Source organism: Musa acuminata, chromosome BXJ1-9 (genome assembly GCF_036884655.1).
Source record: "Musa acuminata AAA Group cultivar baxijiao chromosome BXJ1-9, Cavendish_Baxijiao_AAA, whole genome shotgun sequence".
In the NCBI taxonomy this organism is placed as follows: Eukaryota; Viridiplantae; Streptophyta; class Magnoliopsida; order Zingiberales; family Musaceae; genus Musa; species Musa acuminata.
This window is the reverse complement of record NC_088335.1, coordinates 8,204,333-8,224,915: the sequence shown is the minus strand read 5'-3', so window position 1 is coordinate 8,224,915 and position 20,583 is coordinate 8,204,333. Positions and strand designations below refer to the sequence as shown.

General features: G+C 43.4%; 3 protein-coding genes across 4 annotated transcripts; all 3 read left to right on the top strand.

Moving 5' to 3' along the window:
• The first annotated feature begins 971 nt into the window (after nt 1-971).
• Nucleotides 972-3,934, top strand: LOC135592963 (probable L-type lectin-domain containing receptor kinase S.5). The gene is made up of 2 exons (XM_065082722.1): nt 972-2,287; nt 2,667-3,934. Exons 1-2 carry the CDS (start codon nt 1,003-1,005, stop codon nt 3,521-3,523), a joined length of 2,142 nt encoding a protein of 713 aa, XP_064938794.1. The 5' UTR covers nt 972-1,002; the 3' UTR covers nt 3,524-3,934.
• An 8,378-nt stretch (nt 3,935-12,312) lies between these two features.
• On the top strand, nt 12,313-14,423 carry LOC135592962 (galactan beta-1,4-galactosyltransferase GALS1-like). Its single transcript, XM_065082721.1, has 2 exons — nt 12,313-13,767; nt 13,896-14,423. The coding sequence occupies exons 1-2, from the start codon at nt 12,554-12,556 to the stop codon at nt 14,242-14,244; spliced, it is 1,563 nt and encodes a 520-aa protein (XP_064938793.1). The 5' UTR covers nt 12,313-12,553; the 3' UTR covers nt 14,245-14,423.
• Nucleotides 14,424-17,551: 3,128 nt separating this feature from the next.
• On the top strand, nt 17,552-19,394 carry LOC135592961 (protein RGF1 INDUCIBLE TRANSCRIPTION FACTOR 1-like). Of its 2 annotated transcripts, none has more exons than XM_065082720.1 (4): nt 17,552-17,903; nt 18,039-18,242; nt 18,347-18,562; nt 18,912-19,394. In XM_065082720.1, the coding sequence occupies exons 2-4, from the start codon at nt 18,048-18,050 to the stop codon at nt 19,182-19,184; spliced, it is 684 nt and encodes a 227-aa protein (XP_064938792.1). In that variant the 5' UTR covers nt 17,552-17,903; nt 18,039-18,047; the 3' UTR covers nt 19,185-19,394. The 2 variants fall into 2 exon arrangements, with proteins under 2 accessions (XP_064938792.1, XP_064938791.1); XM_065082719.1 differs by having other exon boundaries at nt 17,554-17,909.
• Nucleotides 19,395-20,583: the final 1,189 nt, after the last annotated feature.

Sequence of the window (20,583 nt, the reverse complement as noted above, 5' to 3'; positions counted from 1 at the left end):
AGCCATTTGATGAGATGTGATTGAAAGAGAACTTCTCCCTTTTAACATATATTTCTTTTCATGACGTTGCAATAGATGAAGTCTGAATCTAGAGTCGGAGCTTCTCTGTGATGCATATTTCGTAATATTCCTCTTACTTTTGCATTGGTATGAAGCCCGGCCTGACCAAGAAGAGGACAAGTTGAGACCACAAAAAGAAGGAAGCATTCAAAAGATTGACTCACGAGAGAATAGTTTCACGAGTTAGATTGCACACCACAAGAAGCCCGGCCTTCAAATTTACTTGGTTTATAGGCCTTCCGAAATGAATTCTCTTACATGCCTCGGCACAGTCTTTTTCAATGTCAAAAGAACGGGTCCTATTTAGATAATAAAATAATGCCATGGTTTTATACTTGTAAATTTATGTGACAAAAATTAGGAAAGTGCTTTACTTCATCAGCATATATCAATCGATTCACATAATTTGCAATTCCCGATTCCCAATTTTGCAAGCCATTTCTGTGGTGCTTTCTTTCTTATGGCTTCATCTCCTCTCGAATTGACATACAAAGTTATTATATGCATATTAATTAAAGCACGACAGACGCAGACGGCGGCCTTTATCTCATGGCGGAGATTCCAACCTCTTTCCTTTCCTTATTTGCATTGGGCGAAACGTTTGCCGCTGCCTCTCTATTCCATCACCACTATTTGATTTTGATTATTATTATTATTATTATTATTATTAACGATCTGATCTCTCTCTAAGTTTATCTCGCGGAATCATATGCAGCGGGGAAGAAAGAAAAACGTGAGCTGACTCGAACCAAGTCAGAATGTTGAATGCGAAAAATGATGTGCGAACGAACGGAATGAGGCCACAACAAAGGGAAATAGTAAAAGAAAGGAAAAATAAATAATTGTGAAGGAACCTTCTTGTGCCAGCCGGTATAAAAGAAACAATCCACCCTTTTCTCCTCCGCATTGTTTTGTGTTTCTTTGGCTGTGCTCCTCAAGAGTATGAGCTATTCCCCTCGTCCGGCCGTGCTCCGCCTCCCTTCGGCCACCGTCTTCGCCCTCTTCTTCCTACCCCTTCTCCTTCCATCCGCCCGATCTCAGCTTATCAACACCACAATCATCTCCAACAAGACCTACTCCACCTACACCTTCCCCTCCTTCTATAGCGTCAACAACAACACCAATCTCCTCCTCCTCAAGGACGCCGACCACAGCCAGGGTGCCCTCCAGCTCACCCCGGACAGCAGAAATCAGATAAGCTTCCTTCTCAACAAATCCGGCCGCGTCTTCTTCACCACCCCTTTCCGACTTTGGGAAGATCGGCTTTCCCCTTCCGACAACACCACCAAGTATGTTGCCTCCTTCAACGCCTCCTTCAACATCAACGTCTTCCGGTCCGAAGGCACCATCCCCGGTGAAGGCCTCGCTTTCCTCATAGCCTCGATCCCGGAGGCGCCGCCGCCCGGGAGCGAGCACGGCTACCTCGGCCTCACCAACGCCACCCTGGATGCCAACCCCGACAACCGCTTCGTGGCCGTCGAGTTTGACACCGTGAAGCAGGAGTACGACCCAAATGATAATCACGTCGGCCTCGACATCAACTCCGTCAACTCCACCGTCACGGCCAATCTAAGCTTTCTAATAGCCCCGGTAAAGGCCACCATCTACACCGTATGGGTGGACTACGACGGAGTCAGCCGCCACATGTGGGTGCACATGGCGATCGTGGGCGACCCGAAGCCATCCGCCGCGGTCCTCAGCTCCCCACTTGACCTCAGCGATTACCTAACCCAGTACTCCTACTTCGGCTTCTCAGCGTCGACGGGAACGAACTACGAGCTCAACTGCGTGCTATCCTGGAATCTCACGGTGGAGATGATCCCCGATGATAAGAGTCGCATGCCGACATGGAAGCTGGCCGTGATCGTCAGCAGCGGCGTGCTGGCCGTCATGATACTGCTTGCAGCGCTCTTGGTGGGGCTGTACGTGAGGAGGAGAAAGGTGGGGGACGGTCCGAGCGCGGTGGTACTAGGAATGCTGAAAAGTCTTCCAGGGACGCCGAGGGAGTTCGAGTTCAAGGTGCTAAACAAGGCGACCAACAACTTCGACGAGAAGATGAAGCTGGGGAAAGGGGGGTTCGGGGAGGTGTACAAAGGCATGCTGCCGGGTGAAAACAAGGCGGTGGCGGTGAAGAAGTTCTCCAGGGCTAACAGCCGGCAGGACGACTTCCTCAAGGAGCTCACCATCATCAACCGCCTTCGCCACAAGCATCTCGTCCCTCTTGTTGGTGAGCTGTCTACTTGTCCTCATCTTCCCTTCCTCTGCTTCACAATTTGCTCTGATTCGTTTGTTTACTGTTACCATATTTTTTATTGTTTTTTTGGGTGGAGGGTGATAAAAGGAATAGGTAGTCCCATTGATTCCGATGCCAATTTGCTCTCTTTCCGGGGAGTCGGTGGAAATGCTCTGCATATGTCAGAGTCCACAAAGAAACATTTTTCTTGTTTTTGTTTTTGTTTGAATAGAGTTGCTACTAAGCTTGCGTGCCTGAGCAAACCTCCTTCATGATTAAGTAAATTTGACCATTATAAAACTAGTAAATCCACGTAGCATTGATTGAGCTGAGCCGGACAGATCTTTTCAACTGAACGGTGAGATGAATGCAGGATGGTGCCACACAAGCGGGATGCTGCTCCTCGTGTACGACTATATGCCGAACGGTAGCCTGGACCAGCACCTCTTCGAGGGACCAGACCTGCCAATCTTGAACTGGGAGCGGCGGTACAACGTGATCACCGGCGTCGCCTCCGCCCTCCATTACCTCCACGACGAGTACGAGCAGAGAGTGGTGCACCGGGACCTCAAGGCCTCCAACATCATGCTCGACGCCAACTTCAACGCCCGCCTAGGTGACTTCGGCCTCGCTCGCGCCCTCGAAACCGACAGGACATCCTACGCCGAGATGGAGATGGGCGGCGTCCCCGGCACGATGGGGTACATAGCCCCGGAGTGCTTCCACACGGGCAAGGCGACCTGTGAGTCCGACGTCTTCGGCTTCGGCGCCGTCGTGCTCGAGGTCGTGTGCGGCCGCCGCCCCCGTAGCGACATCGCAGGCTTCAAGTTCCTCTCCGACTGGGTGTGGAAGCTCCACCGCGAGGGGCGCGTTCTCGAGTCCGTCGACCCCAGGCTGGAGGGGGACTACGTCCCGGCGGACGCCGAGCGGCTCCTCCTCCTGGGTCTGGCATGCAGCCATCCCAGTCCCGGGGACCGGCCCAAGATGCAGACAGTCGTCCAGATCGTCTCCCGGGCAGTGGCGCCGCCGGCGGTTCCGCACTTCAAGCCGGCGTTCGTGTGGCCGTCGGGCCCCGTCGAGGAGGGCGACGCGGGGCCATCAAGCCGGTTGACCAGCACCAGCTCCGCCGTGATGTCCTCCTACTATGCGTCGTCAGCCGAGGGGACGTCACAGTACCTCATCCAGGAAGGACACGTGGGGCCCAGAGACGCGTCCATTTCCACGGTGTAACGCGATATCGAACGGTCAAAAAGTCAAGATATTAGATGACTGGGGAAATGGTGTAAATGGCGAGAGTTGGTGAGGAGCAAAATGACACGATCACCTCTTATCATGCGTTGCTGGTATTATAATCCTTCCCCCTCGTCGAGATCGAGAATGTGAACGGGGGAACAGGCTGGGCCACGTGGATTAGAGCGACGACTGTCGGGTCTTTTCTTTTCCTTCTTTTATCCTTTTTTTTATCTCACGTGGATCCCATCTTGGTCTGTCGTTTCCTTTTCGTTTCTTTGCACATGGGAGCATCGGAGCGGGCATTATTTGTCAGAGTGTGGTTGTTTACAGCTGGTTTGTAAGGATCGTTGCTGTCATTTGTGTTTGCAGCTCATAAAGCAATAAATTATATCGTGATTCTGCTTCTAAGTTGTTCGATTTAATGAATTCTGATTAAATTATTCATGGCCTCCAAAATTTAGACGACTCGACGCTCAAGAGTTGATATTTGTCCACTCCATTACGATTAGGAAAATAATTTAAATTTGATTAGGAATTAGAGTCAGGTGCTAATTTATTGATTATTTCTTTTTTAATGCATAGTTAAAAGGTTTGTTTCTAACAGCTGTTATACCCTTTTTCATTAATCATGCTTTACAAATTAATAGAATCCTGTGGACGAATCATTCGGAACTCGTCACGGGAACAAAGGGTCAACGGCAGACACCTTAGAAGCAGACTCACGTCGTGGGGGTTCCGTCAATAGTACTCGAAGGGCTAAGACAATCTTCCACTCGACAACTCAACCAGGGAGAAGGTAGGTGATTGATGTGGGATGACAACGTGTGAAAACGTGGCTTTTTAGACCACTTCTTTGGCTTATTATTTATTCTCTTTGAGAAAGTCCAATGCTGGAGATGAGCATGCGAGGGATTGAGTTTTGACCCTCGAGCCCAAGAGAAGGAACGGTCAGCGCAGCCACGTTCGAGACGTTCCGTGACCTCCTTCTCATCGTCGCCATCGACGAATGAGGAGCTCTGCAAGTTGATTGTGACGTCGACTGATCCGTACAAGAAATCGCCACTGGTGGTCGTCAGTCCATTAAGAAGATTACTCTCCGATGCCACTTACGTCGATTGCCTCGGTCAATCTTTTTGTGGCCTCCCGTCGACGACGCAGCTTCGCTCCGTTTTCCTCTATGTTCTTTCGCTTGATGCTATATTGCCCTCTTCCTCATGCACCGATCGATCGGTCGGTGATTCTGTTTAATATGAGATCGTCGATTCGAATCAAAATTAAAATCATTAATTCTGTTTCCAAAAAGTTAAAGAATCGAAGTCGAATCATCAAGGACTGATTAGTAGATGATTGGCTAAGCCGGTCAAAGTTCATACCGCGGAATACATGGACTCGGCTTCCATGGTGGGGGGCCACTTAAGTTCGAAGTGCTTGGTTCAACTTTCCACGTCCATTGCTCCGATAACGATTAAAATGGGATCCATTCTGGTCACCTGTCGAGACCACTTGTGTCGCTCGAGCATCTATCCAATTGTGTTTTGACATGATGATAGCATAAGCGGGGGAGAGGGTAGGAAGGAGAGCTCGAACAATAATAATAAAGTAATTTATGGCCTTCTAAAGACTTGACTGTTTGCCCCTTTGATAGAGGTCGGGAGCACTAAGAAAACCTGGAATACTTGTTGTCTTGCCTCGCAGGATCAATTTCTTCGGAGAATTCATGAAGTTCGAGTGAAGCTTCCTATCAGAGAGTTGTAAATTTGTGGGACCTCCAAAGCATGTCTGCCCAAACTATTCTTCAAGCTGAAGCTATTATTCCACAATCGTCTAACTTGATTTCCGAGATAATCGATTACGACGACGGCCGACCACGCAAAAGAAACTGGTGCTGGCAGCTCCTTCCTTTAAATTTCCTTTACATTGCTCGCCTTCTTCCCTTCTTCTTCTGATGCACGTACGTAGGTCACCCTTCTTTGATCGAGGACGGAGCAACATCCACTAATACAATAATTCCAGATGTCAATTCACTGCCATGATTGATGATACGTCTCTCTCTCTCTCTCTCTGGGGTTTAGATCATCGAGTTAGCACTTGCTCATGTATTCGAAAGATAAAAGCCCATCAAAGTGTCGGTGCCTATGTCGATCACGCCTCGGTGCAAGGCCCGTGGTTGACAACCAACAAGAGGTGGCCCTCAGGCATGTCGTGTACATGAAAGTTAGCTGGATTTGCTGTATCATGATCTATCATACTTGGTTGTTGCGTATAGCGTTGCTATAGAATCCACGTTGATGTTTTCTTTGGCCAAGACATGAATTGATCTTGTGTGCAGGCACTCATGATCATTAGAACATTAGACATGGGGTTACGATAGGGTTATACTCTAATCTTTTTTTAAAACAGTAGTAATAAGATACTATTAGTTTAAGATAAATCAAATAAAATAAGATAAAAATCAAGATAAAAAATTAAAATTATATTAAACTTCCCAAGAAAAATAATATCTAGATTTTGAACTACTCTTAGGCTTGAGTCTTATAAACCTGTAGAATAACAATTTAAACTAAAGAGACCTTTATCTTTATAACTCTATTGAATCAACTTACTTAAAAATAAAATATAAGAATTTAATTCAAAATATAATACTTTATATCTTAACACTCTATTCAAAGTATATTTTTAGAGATGTCCCCGTTTGTTTTGAAAATTTCAAACAGTCCCTTGAAGAGAGATTTGATAAAGATGTCTATGACTTAATCCTTACTCTTGATCTCCATTATCTGAATGACTCCTTGAAGCACTTTTTTAAAGAAGTAATAATATTCAATTTCAATATGTTTGGTTCATAAATTGGATTTATAACTAATTTTAAGATACTTCGATTGTTAAATTGTAAAATAGTTTATTTATTAATTTGATATCAAATGTTCTCGATTAAATACTTTAACTATGCATATTTTTGAGTAGCAAGTGAGAAAACCTTATATTATGATTTAGTTGTAGAAAGATCATCGTTATTATTTTTGTATTATAGCATGAGATACAAACATTACCATATAAAAAACATTATCAGAAGTGGATATATGATTATTCAAATCATGTTTTAAACTAGCATCTATATAATTATACAATTCAAGATGTATGTCATTCTTAGAAAATAATCTCAAACCAAGGATAAAATTCATATATTTTAAAAAAAATTACTACATCAAGATGTGAGTTCCTTAAGAATTAGATAAAATGACTTACAAAACTAATTAAAAATATAATATCTAGTCTTATAATTATTAAGTAGATAAGACTATCAATAAAAATACGAAAAGAATGAGGGTCAAAAAAACCTTAATGTCATTATAACTTAGTTTTATATTTACATTAAGTGAAGTAGATACCTTCTTACTTTTGTTATTTCCAAATATTTCATTTTTTTTTTCATAGCTTGTTAATTCCTCTAAGACTTTCATTTTAAATTGGAGAGAAAGATCATCATGAAACTTTGAAATCTCTATTTTGTTATTATTGGTGGTAATCATATCATCCACGAATAGCAATAACATGTATTCTTCCTTGCTTTTTAATAAATAAGCTAGGATCTAAATAAGAAGAAAAATAATAATAAAAATATAAGTATTGAGTAATTTTTTCAAACATGTGAGCTTACTTTAACCGTAGAGGGCTTTTTGAGTTTATAAACATAATTTAATTTAAAAATAGAAGTATATCACGGTGACTATTCCATATAAATATTCTTGTTAATTTTATCATATGGGAAGGCATTCTTCATAAGTTGTCAAACTTTTATATAAGATTAGTTGTTAGAATAATCACTACCATGACAGATGTCATCTTGGCCACAGGACTAAATGTTTTCTCATAATCTTTTTTATATTTTTGAAAAAATCTCCTTACAATAAGTCTTATTTTATAGTGATCTATACTTCTATCTAACTTACATTTCATATTGTAAACTCATTTGCAAGTAATTAGATCAATATTTACATGCTTTAGCATAAGATCTAGATATTTTTGTAAAAAGTTTTTATTTCTTCATCCATAACATTCACTCCCTAGCACCTTCGGCTCTATCAAAACAAGCAAGCTCAAGATCATCAATTGGTTTAAAAAAAAAAAAACAGTGACATATGCTTACATTGTTTTTATCTTTGTAACGTGCTGGTTTAATAATTATTCTTTTTTATCTTTTTAATGTTAGAATTTTATTTTCAAGATTCAAAGATGAACCAAAATTCATATGAGCACTAGATGATAAAAAAAACTTAATCACAGGTTTTGAACATATATCACTATTAATATTTTTTTCCTTTCATTATAGTCTATAAAGATGTATTTCTTGACATTAGCATCAACCTTACTACTCTTTTGAGTTTGGTATGTAAACATAATATGTAGAACCAAATACTCGAAAATGTTTTAACATTTGGTTTCTCTATGGAAACCTCAGATAGATTGGACTAAGTGAATTTTGATTAATAATAAAAGTTAAACATGTCATGCCTTCGGCTATAAGATTTTGGGTAAAATTTTCTTATGAAGTCAACACTTAAAATCTCCATTAGATGTGGAATCTTAGAAGTGAACTCTTCACTACTACGAGTATAATCTTTTAATATTCAAAAACACTTTCAAATGTTAACTTAGAACTCTTGAAGTTTTAAAAAAACTTTTGATTTCTTTTCTTCATGAAATAAACTGAAGTGAATATTATAAAATCATCAACAAAGAAAAACATATACCGAGAACATAAATAAGTAGGGCTAGTAGATCTGAATAAGCATTGAGGAAAATTTACATTTTGAAAGTGATCTATCAAAAAATGACTTGTATGCTTTATCATATCGACAATCTTCATGAACTTCATTACTACTAAAAGTAATAAGATTAAAAAAATAATTAACTAAATATTTTTATATCATAATATTTAATTAAAAAAATTATATGACCAAGTCTAGCATGCCAGATTGATGTATCATCATTTCCACTTATCTTATCAACAAGGTCGATTCTGAAAAAAATCAAAATGAAAGAAAAAAATTATATTGATTTTTAAAAATAATTACATAGTCTTGAATTACTCTTGAATTTTATTATTGTAGATCCAAACATTTAGACTTGGATAGATCTACAAATATAGATATCATTGATTTATAAATATAAAATAATAATAAAATCTTTGTCTCTATAATTTTATCTAATTTATTTATTTTAAAATAAAATTTAAAACATTTTTTTAAAAATAATATTTTAAATATTAACCCATACCGCTCTTCCTCCTCGATGCAATAAAACAGAAAGGAGACGAGAGGATGTGCACTACACGACCCACAGAATCGAACTTTGGAGTTGTGCTTAGAAGCAAACGCGTGCCCGCTCAGATTATCGACGCACCGGCGGCACACACATTAGGCGGGTTCCTATTTCTCTCCAAAGCTGCTTTTTAGCCTCACGCAAAAGAGAAGACAGGCAGAGGTGGAAGTGTCACCGACAGCAGCTATTTCTGAATTATATTTTGCCGTTTAACTCATGTCCAATCGTTGGGTTAGGATCCCAAACAGTGTAATCATACTCCAAAAGCCGCCCAAATAACCAATCTATGTTAAGAAGGAATAGATACAGAATTTAAACTTATAACTGTGATCTGATCATCAATGATCTCAAAAGTTTAAATTGTTAAGGAATTATTCAATGTATTTATTAGGTTCTAACAATAATCGATGCCAAATGTTGTACTATTTTATCCCAAAAAAAATAAAACAGAGAAAGAAATAAAATCAAACATTATGAATTTATATATATTATCAAAGATTTGTTGGTGAACTCACGCGCCGTGGTCGAGGAGTCAACATGGCTTGGTTCACGGGTCGATGTCCGAAGTTTTTAGTGTTCGAGGGTGCATCTCTCGATCGATTGGAAGAAGCGCTGAGGCCAAGTTGATCCATGGGTCAGGATGGTCGCGTCTCCAATGAGGGATCGAGCTAGTTCGGGGGTGGTTGCGTCTCTAATAAGGGATCGAGTTGGTTCGGGGGTGGTTGCGTTCCTGCAAACTCGCTCTGATCGGGGGATTCCTGAATTGGGCCCCTCGTAAATTAAGTTAGTGGTTTTTCCTCATTTCTTTCGTCTCCTGGTCAGATGTCGGCCAGGGTCTTTTATATTGTTATTCGAGGATTGAACGTACTCGGAATTGGCATAGTGGCAGATCCCCCTAAGTGGCGAGTTCATATCTTCGTGCGATCGTCGCCCGATATACGTGGAATGGTGTCATGTGACGCTGTCTCAAACTTTTCATAACGGGACTTACCGAGAGGATGCCTCCCTGCACGAGCTTCGACTCGGCATGGGAGGAAGGTGGCCCTTGTGCTGAATCTGTAGGGGTGTGATGTGGCATGGGTCATAACGTGGCCGAGATCCAAAATATGTCTTATCAAGATTATAATAAATTCTCGAGATTTTTACTAAGATCAGATGATACTTTCGATTATATTTTGTTATTAATCAGATGGTACTGTTTATCCTGCGAAGGATAATCCGGTGAGTGATGTTGATAAGACGCATCAAATGAACGGAATCGAGAATGAATTGCCTAATCGTGATGCACATCGGGCAAGTTCACGATTGACACATTAATTGCAGGTGGCCGTTCGTTTGTCATCGGAATGCGTACCGCATTAAAGATCGTGGCAGTACCACAAACTGCTTAATCGGAATCAAACAACGCATGCAGTTCATAGCTTTGGATTTTATCTCTTCTCATTCTCTCTCACACCCCACCCACCAAAACATCTTTCGCCATTTGGGCAACGGCAACGGGGAAAGTGTCCCCCCAACGCCCTCCTCCCGTACCAAAATCCACACAGCTCATCGTCTCCGCTGGATTTGGACGCGAACAAGCAATACAATTAACCCTCCACTAACAACAAATCTAGAGGACAATGGGCCGACCTTTTCTTCTTTGTGGTCTGACATCGCTCAGTCTGCTGCACTGATTGGCCTATTCACTCGCTCGCTTCACGGAGGGATGGGAGTGGGTGCCACTCCGGCATGCCATGGCGAGGGCGGTGGGTCCGCCGGTCCCCGGCGCATGACATCAACATGTCACCTACCCGATTCTGGCCCGCCATCGTTTCACTGTCGCAGTCAGGCTTTCGGAAGCTGTGGTGGTAGTGACGACGCAAGCAACGGCATCTCCGAGGCACACACGCATCGCTCGATCTACAGGACGGCAGGAAGGAGGGAGCTTTCGAGTTCATGCCCTTCCAATTCGTCCTGCTTCCCATGTCCTCAATGTTACCTCGCAACTAACGGGCATGCCGCTGCCTGTTCTTCGAACCGTATCACGATCCCTCCCATACAGCAACTTGTCATCTTCTTCCTCTTCCTCAAGTCGTAATTTATTGCCCATTTCTCACATTTATGACCCGATCCTTACCAGCCTAATTAGCATTTAAGCTCGTCGTCGACGGCACAGAGGAGCAAAACGTAGTGCGAAGAAGTCTCCGACATGTGATGCATTTGAGCCCCCGTAATACAATCATTCATTTGTGTTGTCATCGAGCATGAGTTAATTGTTCCCTTCTTTCTTAAAGAACAAAATCCATGTGCTTGATAATCACATTTAGCCACATCGCTACGTCGAGTACATTAATTGCATATAACGTTGACGCTACTTTGTTTTTGCCTTGGACATCTAATTAAGCTCTAAATTCCATACAAAATTGATAGGAGTCATATTGGTGCCCGGTCGACACTTGATGCGTAGATGCTATCGAAAAGACAAAATAAAATGATTAAATTGATCATGTCAAGTCAAATCAATATAGAAAACGATTATATATTTTAATTTAGGAAATATTTTTGTAACAACAAATATCGATGACTATAAATATATTTTTTTCTTTCAGACTAATGTCATTAACTTGGGATTCGGAAGAATGTTTACAGAACAAACCCAATCAATAATAATACGGAGATCTAACAAGCAAGATCTACCTAGAAGGTACGGGAACCTTCTTCGTGACCACAGATAAAAAGCAAGTATGGTTGCAGTTAAAACAGCTTATACGAGTGTGAGTTGTCTTACGTGTACGCCCTTACTACCTACTCTTTATTATGACATGAAGTCGCCTGGACAAACTACACCGAGTGACATAGCGATAGGAGTGAACTATAATAGACATCAAGCTTGCCTTGGTCAAAAGATAATAATAGCTTTTTAGTGCACTGATCGAAAGGGCAATGGAACGTAGCTTCACCAGTAATATAAAGTAGCCCTTTGCAGATGATAGCTACAGAAAACGAAGTGCCAAAGCAATTAAAGACAGAATCCTATGTCTTTCTTTAATTAACAGATAATGCTGTGATGTGGAATCCGTCACAGCTCTGTGATCGTGCTGCGTTTACAGAATCTACCGATGTGTCATTATAGATATGAAGCACTAACACAATAAATTTAGGTGGTAATTATTAGAAGGAGAATCTTGAGGATGGTGACATTGTGTGGGAATTCGTGATTGAAGTTGCTGTATGATGTATCAACTATTAATAACCTGATCTCAAAATATTGAGTTGAAGCTTAGTGCACTATTCCTTCATAATCTCATAGTTCAATGCTGTATGTTTGGAGCAATACCGTCGTCGATACAATGCTGACGGCTGAGACGACCAAATGTGATCGCAGATGCATGCTAAAGACAGGCAAGTAAAAACGGCTCGTCTCCAGACACAGTACTTGATCGGGTTAAAAAGAGCTCAGAGTGAGAGTTGTCGCGTCTATGGCTTCCCACCGCAGCCGACTGCACTCCTCTCTCTCTCTCTCTCTCTCTCTCTCTCTCAAGTATTGTCGGGGGATTCTTTTCTTGTTCTTTTTTTAGTACCACAATTTCCACCGCTGCTTTCTGCGGTAGAAAGGAAATAAGGGGGAGAGAGATTGGGAAAGCAGAAGCTTCGCCTTCAAGATCGATCCTGAGGAACACAGTGTAGAGGAGGCAAGAAGCAACAAATCCGATCGAGCAAAGGATGAAAGCCAACCCGAGGAAAGAGGGAGGAGGAGGTAATGGAGCGTCCCCTCCCATTCCGCTCCTCCCCTGTTTTGACGTGAAGGCCTTCGTAGCCACCCTTGTAGTCCTCACCCTCGTCATGGCCATGTGGCAGCTGCAACCCTACGAGTCCCTCTTCACCTCCCGCTCCTCCTGCCCTCTCGCCACCGCCACTTCCAACACTGTCACCAGCGTCCGGAAATCGGAGCTCTCTCTCACCCCTGATTCCGCTTTCAACTCCACCGCCCTGAAGCCACTTCCAAGCTCCAATCTTTCGGTTCCCACCGCCAAGATGAGAACCCCCGCTTTGGACCGCAACAAACGGGTCTTCCAGGCCTACGGCAGCGCCGCCGCCCTCTTCGTCCTGATGGGCGCCTACCGCGGCGGCCCGGCCACCTTCGCCGTCGTCGGGCTGGCCTCCAAGCCCACCCACGTCTACGGTAGACCCTGGTACAAATGCGAGTGGGTTCCCGACCCCAACCCGTCCGCTGCCCCCAACGCCACCTCCCAGCCACAGCCAGTCCGCGCCAAAGCCTACAAGATGCTGCCGGACTGGGGCTACGGCCGCGTCTACACTGTCGTCGTCGTCAACTGCTCCTTCCCCTTCAACCCCAACACGGACAACGCCGGCGGCAAGCTCCTCCTCCACGCCTACTACTCCACCAAGTCCCGGAGGTACGAAAAGTTCGTGGCTCTGGAGGAGTCCCCGGGCTCCTACGACGAGTCCCGCTTCCGGCCACCGTTCAAGTACGAGTACTTGTACTGCGGCTCCTCTCTCTACGGCAACCTGAGCGCGAGCCGGATCAGGGAGTGGATGGCCTACCACGCCCACTTCTTCGGCCCCAGCTCCCATTTCGTCTTCCACGACGCCGGGGGCATCGGCCCGGAGGTGCGAGCGGTGCTCGATCCATGGGTGAGGGCGGGGCGCGCCACCGTGCAGGACATCCAGGCTCAAGCGGAGTACGATGGTTACTACTACAACCAGTTCCTGGTGGTGAACGATTGCTTGCACAGGTACCGGCATGTGGCCAATTGGACCTTCTTCTTCGACGTGGACGAGTACATATACCTGCCCCAGGGGCGGACGCTCGAGTCCGTGCTGCGTAACCTCTCCGACTACACCCAATTCACCATCGAGCAGAATCCCATGTCCAGCAAGCTGTGCGTGCAGGACCCCAAGAAAGACTACTCCAAGTGAGTTTGATCTCTCTTCCCATTTCGAATTGGATCGAAACAATCGGTAACATTTCGTAGCGGCATAAGGGTTTTGATGTGCAAATCTGGTTCTTCCCATCTCAGTCTCCGTTACTGTGGGTATGCAGGGAATGGGGATTCGAGAAGCTGGTGTTCCGCAACTCCATCACCGGAGTAAGGAGAGACCGCAAATACGCCATCCAGGCCAAGAACGCGTATGCCACGGGCGTCCACATGTCGGAGAACGTCATCGGCAAGACCACCCACAAGACGGAGGACATGATCCGATACTACCACTACCACAACTCCATTAATGTGTTGGGCGAGCCATGCCGGGAATTTGTGCCGCTACCGGCGGCAGGCAACGTGACATGGTTTGAGAAGATCCCATACGTTTACGATGACAACTTGAAGCGTCTCGCCGACACCATCAGGCGTTTCGAGAAGCAAACCATAGGGACCATCCCGGCGTGGTAATAACCATCTTCTTTAAGCCTCTGCCGCTGCATCGGTCCCATGGTAAGGGGAGAGAAGGTAAAGGAGAGGAGCTCTTCCCTCGCTGTAAGTTGTTGTATACATAGACGCTCCTTTTTAGTTATTATTGTTCTCCTCCTCATGTCCCATTTATTATAAAAAAAGGTTATTTTATTTGACCACTTTGGACCGATGAATGAATCGCGGAGACCTTTGTCTATCTATCAAAGCGCCACAAAAGCTATGCATGTAGCTATGATGCCAAATAATTATTCGTCTTCCTTTCCTGGTTGGGCGTCATGTGTATGGATGGACCATGGGAAGGATGGACCATGGGACCGTCGACCGATGCGTATGTGATCGAAGCATCTGCATGCTGATGCTTAGTGACGGCACCCCTTTTTTATGGGCCGGGAAGCTATCGTGGGCCTCCATAAGCGTAGCAAAAATTCTTTGGTCCTTATAATGGCTCTTAAAAGAATGTGTGCACGATGTATCTTAGTGATTGAGATATGTGGTTGGAGAAATAAGGGAATGATCGTCAAAAACTAGCATAGAAGAACGATGATTAAAACATCCTGCAAAAGTCCATGCTAGCGGGTGGAATTTTGGACTCTCATCATCTGCCTTGTCGACCAAGTTTCTTTTAATCATCGAATATATGATGTTTCTAATAAAAAGCCTTTTTTATTGCAAGAAAAAAATATGTGAGATATTATTTTTTACTTAAGTGAGAAATTAGTTGTTCCGTGTGGATGTTGATTCGAAATCAATTGATATCCTTTTTTGTATTTGGTTGGTCTCTAAGTCCATTCGATCAACTCTGGAGATGACAAAATTGAATTAGTTGTGTTCTCGATAATATTTCTTTGATGCTTAAGTTAGTTTTTGGTTGGAAGACTCAACCAATATATTTAATAGTATTGTGACAAATGACTTTTTTGTAGTGGATTTTTATGATTGTTACTCTCGATATCAATTATTGATAACGGTTGTGCATTTCGCTCGGGCTTAATTACAATTACATCACGTTGAATCTAGGATATAATTAATTCAACATCATATTGAGAAGTCGATGATCACATGTTAGTCATGTGACTCTAAGGTGTCAATCATGTGTAAGTCGTAAGACATCAATCTACCAATCACGCATCGGTCATATGGTCTTGAGACGTCAACCATCCATAAACCGTGTGGGTCGATGTATCAATCATATTTTTACCTTATATGAAAAAAAAAATATTTTTTTCTTCTTCTGATTTTTAATGGGAATAACAAAAAGGAGAAGGAAGCGTAGTTGAGGATTAGCACGCCTCCCATAAAATGTTGAGAGCAATACATACACCAACCAGTGTCACAAAGGATTACGAGTAGCAATCTTGGAATTACACAGCTCTTATGCATAGCAAAATGAATGATCAAGAAAAGAAACTTCTAATCTTGAATATGCAGCTGATGACGTACAAGTCAGACGAGGTGGGAGGGTGCGATGGTCGATCAACTTGCGTATTTGAATCCTTGGGAGACAAGAAATAGCATCGGAAAAGTAGCACCGTGCATGGTATCATCTCGAGAGTCAACCAACCAAAAAAAAGATTGAACACCTCCGAATCACGCGCCAAGTCAAAGTGAAGCTTCCAAGCATTAGCGTCGATGATTGCAGTCTGGTCTGGTGTACCATCAATCCATCCAACCACTGTGAAGTTGGAGGAATTTTTCTGTACACTTCCATCGTCTTCTTTTTTTCCTTGCACGAAGAGTTAGTGATACGGTTCGCACTTCCCTATTTTCTTGAAGCATCAGCGACTATTGCTTGCTTGACTCAACTTGGTCGATTAACTAATAAATCTGCCACCATCCGCCCTTCCTGAGGAGAATTTGGAAACAATTAAGGTCGCTTTAGCTTGGTTTACAAGTACTTACTTGCATCCGCTGGGCGTATCCATATGGGGAGACTGTGTATTTGCAACCTCCATCAATTATGTGACCTTTATGCAAATATTATTTCTGAATTCAGCTTCCTAATGGATAAGTTTGGGGGGATGGATGAGCGGTTCATCGTCCCATGATTGACGATGACAATTTGTATTGTCAATTGTTGTCATAGATGCATTATATGGTTCGATCAAAATCCACAACAATCCTCATCGCCGCCACCGTCATTGTCTTTGTTGGGTTAAAGCGAGAGGTTTGCACCCTTATAATAATTGTGCATAGTGAACCCATGTCTCCCCTATATTATATTATCGCACAAACTTTTCAACCTGTGATGTTAGTATTGTGTGTATATTAATAGACGAGTTTTTTTGAGGGATTAAAAAGATAAATGTGTAAGCTAATTATTGATACTCATAAACTTAAGCTAATCATATTACTAATCACACTTACATACCATTCTAGTTGTTTAATACATTAAAGAGGTTCAGTGCTAAATGTGTTATAGTTTGGGGATTCTACTTATAAAACTATATTAGGAGTACGTCAAATAAAAACCTCACAATATTTAAGTTATTATGATATTTAAAAGATTCAAAAATATAATAAAAAAAATTAATCATTCACTCAATACATCTAAAACTTTTTTTAGCATATTAAGACAATCCCGATTATCATTAAGTTATGGGATCATGTATTGAATTATTAGTGTTATAATCATTAGACAATAATTTATTTTGATATCGAGAATTATCAATTATCATCTCAATCGAATGGACTGACATGTTTATGTCGAATTATTACCGTCATCAATATCGCATGTCACGCTCAGAGGAGAAAAGAATATGACCAACTTATAAGTCTATCGGGTGAAGATGATGTGTCATCAAACTACCTACGTATCATACTTTTCATATCAACAAAAATATTTATTATCAATTTTTTTAGTCATTTGACTCTTGATTTATGCCTTCAATTTAATTCAAATAAGTGGATAAAAAAACAAATTTAGAGATATAAATTTATAGATTTATGAGGATATATATATATATATATATAATAAATAAATAAATAAATAATAATAATAATAATAAACTTAAATCTAAGAAAACAAATACCATATGTTTGCAAAGAGCTACGGATTTGACACGATGCACCGTAGGACGGCCCTCTCATCCCTCCTGTAATAAATTCAACTATTACAAAGCCCCTTCGTCATAACACCAGCCTTAATGGTATGCAATTATCACCATCCGCTGTGTCATGCTGCCATTTAATTAGTTAGCCGATTCGATGGCTTCTGATCTACCACAACAAGTCGCCATAAATCGACGCCCTCCGTGCATACAATAATCGCCTACTTAGCGAACCGCCATATATGTCTATCTCTGTGTACATATGATTACCATTTTGGCATTTCCTCCGCTCGTCTTCGAGACTTCCATCGCCACCGTTTACCCCTCTTTCTCATGTCCCTTCTGCTCTGTTTCTCCTCCTGCTCATCTCTTCTCCCCCTTCTGCTCCCTTGCGGCTTTCTCGACGATTCTATTCCGGACGGTTGCTTTTGATGCTAAGTGATCCTCATCTCGCCGATACAATCCTTGATTTGTGCTTGGATTTGTGATTGTGGTTTGGTCTCTTGCTTATTCCGGTTTACTTCGTATCTGGACGAGCTGGCTATCGAGAATAAGCACGGGGTCGGCTTTGCGAGGAGCAAGCAGAAGAAGGTGATGGTAAAGGCGCCGCCTTCCCGTTTCTTTTTCGCTTGTCTTCGGTTTTTGGCTTCTTTGGTTGCTGTTGGTGCTTCCGGGGATCGGGGCTTAATCGATGCATGGGGATTTTTCCTTTCTTTGGTTGCTTAGGTGGGTCCGATGGTCCAGTCGGGGGACGAGGATGCTGGTGGCCCGTCATGGCTGAAGCCGCTCCTGAGAACGGTCTTCTTCGTTCCCTGTAAGATCCATGTAGACTCCAGCAAGAGCGAGTGCAACATGTACTGTTTGGATTGCATGGAAGAATCACTCTGCTCCTATTGCCTGTCCCTTCACAAGGATCACCGTGTCGTTCAGGTCATTACTTTTGTCCTGTGTGCCAGCCTGATGAATCGATCCGCAAATCAAACATCGCTCGTTTTGATTCTTACTGTTTGGAAATTCTGATTCTGCCTGTTCAGATTAGGAGATCATCGTATCACAACGTGATCAGGGTGTCGGAGGTTGCCAAGTTTATAGACATCTCCTGCGTTCAAACCTACGTTATAAACAGCGCCAAGATCGTCTTCCTCAACGGGAGGCCGCAGCCGAGGCCCGGAAAAGGCGTGACCAACACATGTGAGATTTGCTGCCGAAGCCTCCTGGATTCCTTCCGGTTCTGCTCCCTGGGATGCAAGGTGCAGCGTGCTTCATCAATCCCTCTTCCCCCAGTGCATATTATTGACGGACGTTGATCTGCATATACATACACACGCATTTATAGAAGACAAGCAACCTTTACTTCTCTACGACGGAAGCTTTTCCTCCTCCTCTGAGCATTTCTTCTTCTTGTTTCCTTCTGCATTTGTCTCCACCAACATAGCAAATGAAATGGGATGGGATGTAGATGTTCAAATTAACTTGTACTTAACATTTTGCGATGCGCGGTCGAACTAATTGAACAACAAACCACCTATATATAATGGATTCCTCGACAGTAGGTTCCCCATTTACAATCCTGTTGACTATTCTTGTCTCTCCTCGCAGCTCGGAGGCATGGAGACGGACCCGGCGCTCACCTTCAATCTCCGCCCGAAACCAGGCCGTGATTCGCTCTATGGTTTGGAGTCGGACACTTCGTCGTCCCCCAGAAAGCTCCGGAAGACGTCATCGGCCTTTAGCCGCAGGATCGAAGTGCCTATCTCGCATTTGGAAGACGACGCAACCGCCACCAGCCGCAGCATTTCACCCGGAACGCCTCCCATCGTCAGCTACCGGACATCCAAGCGAAAGGGTACACCCCACCGAGCTCCCTTCTGAGAGGACCGGTAGATGACGAGTAAAATATATCTCATAATTAAGAAGCCAGTATGATGCAGGAAGATTTCGAAAGCAGCTTAATTAGCTCACCATGTCTGTAAAAAGTAGTGGATACGGTACTTGTAGTGATTGTGGTATACGGTCAAAGAGACCAGTGGTCAGTTGTACATAATATTAGAATGCAGTGATCTCTCTCCTCTCATTTCTTAAGATCTGCGCGTTCGAGGAGGATTGTGTAGCTTTTCCCTCTTCCTCTTCCTTTTAGTAGATGATACGCCATTTTTTACCGGTGTCTTAACCGTTGGCACCATGTCCTTTGTAAGTACGGTTAGGGGATGGGAAAAGGGTGCCTCCAGATCTTGATATGCTTCTTGTCGTCGTGCATGGTTCTAAGTGTACATGTACGCCACCTCTTATGTATCCCACCGTAGCATATCTCAATTCTGTGATGATTTCTTGTATTTGTTTAGTTGTTATCGAGGTAGCAATGGTCGGTTTCCTCGTGGTGAGCACTAGATGGGTGAGATCCACTGATTTATCTTCTTCCACATTGGCTGTTTCGGAGAACATTAGTAATTGCAGGGAGGAAGGTGTTTAAGATTCATCAAACTAGTGCTTGTGGTGATGATGTTCGACTGCAATGTCAAGGGGACAAAAAAAGGCTTTGGAGAGTTGCCATGTTCGGTTACCGTTGCACGCTCGGGAAGGGCTACCCCAGGATGCCAAAAATACGTTGACTAGAGAGAGAGTGTCTGTGCGTGTTTGTGGAAGCTGCGGGGTGAGCCCGAGTCAATACTAAATTGATGTGCTGAGTCAGGGAACGCTGGGCACGGGGATGTGAATTGGTGGGTTTGTACGCCGGATGATGGAGAGAGAGAAAGAGAGAAGAGGAGGATGGTGGCATGAAGCATCTTGAGGTGTCAAACACATACATCAAAGTGGTGACTTGACAAACACGCCAAGGCGGGGTGGAGCGGCTCAAGTCTTGTGTTTGTCTCCGGCCCACAAGAGAGCCGTGAGGAATCCTCCTGAGAAGTCTCCGGCCTTGGCCGCCCGTCATTTTCCATCTCTTTCCCTGCTCGTCTCAGAGCGTCGTGCACCTCGCATCCTCTCAAAAATAATCCCCCAGCCACCGGACGTGTGGAGTATCACGGCGTGTTACATGAGCGATGACGCGTTGCGGTGGGGTTAGTCTTATTCCTGTTGATGCCGAGCAACTTCTTGTGGATGGAAGTGGTAGTCGGAAAATCCAACACAAAAATAAAACAAACACAACAAAAAGGTAGCCTCCCATTTTGGAAGTTTCCACCTCGACAAGTGTATGTTCTCAACCCATCTCATCTCCCCATCTCATCTCCCCTCATGGGAGATAGTCAAAGTAGATGTGTCAAAGCTATCC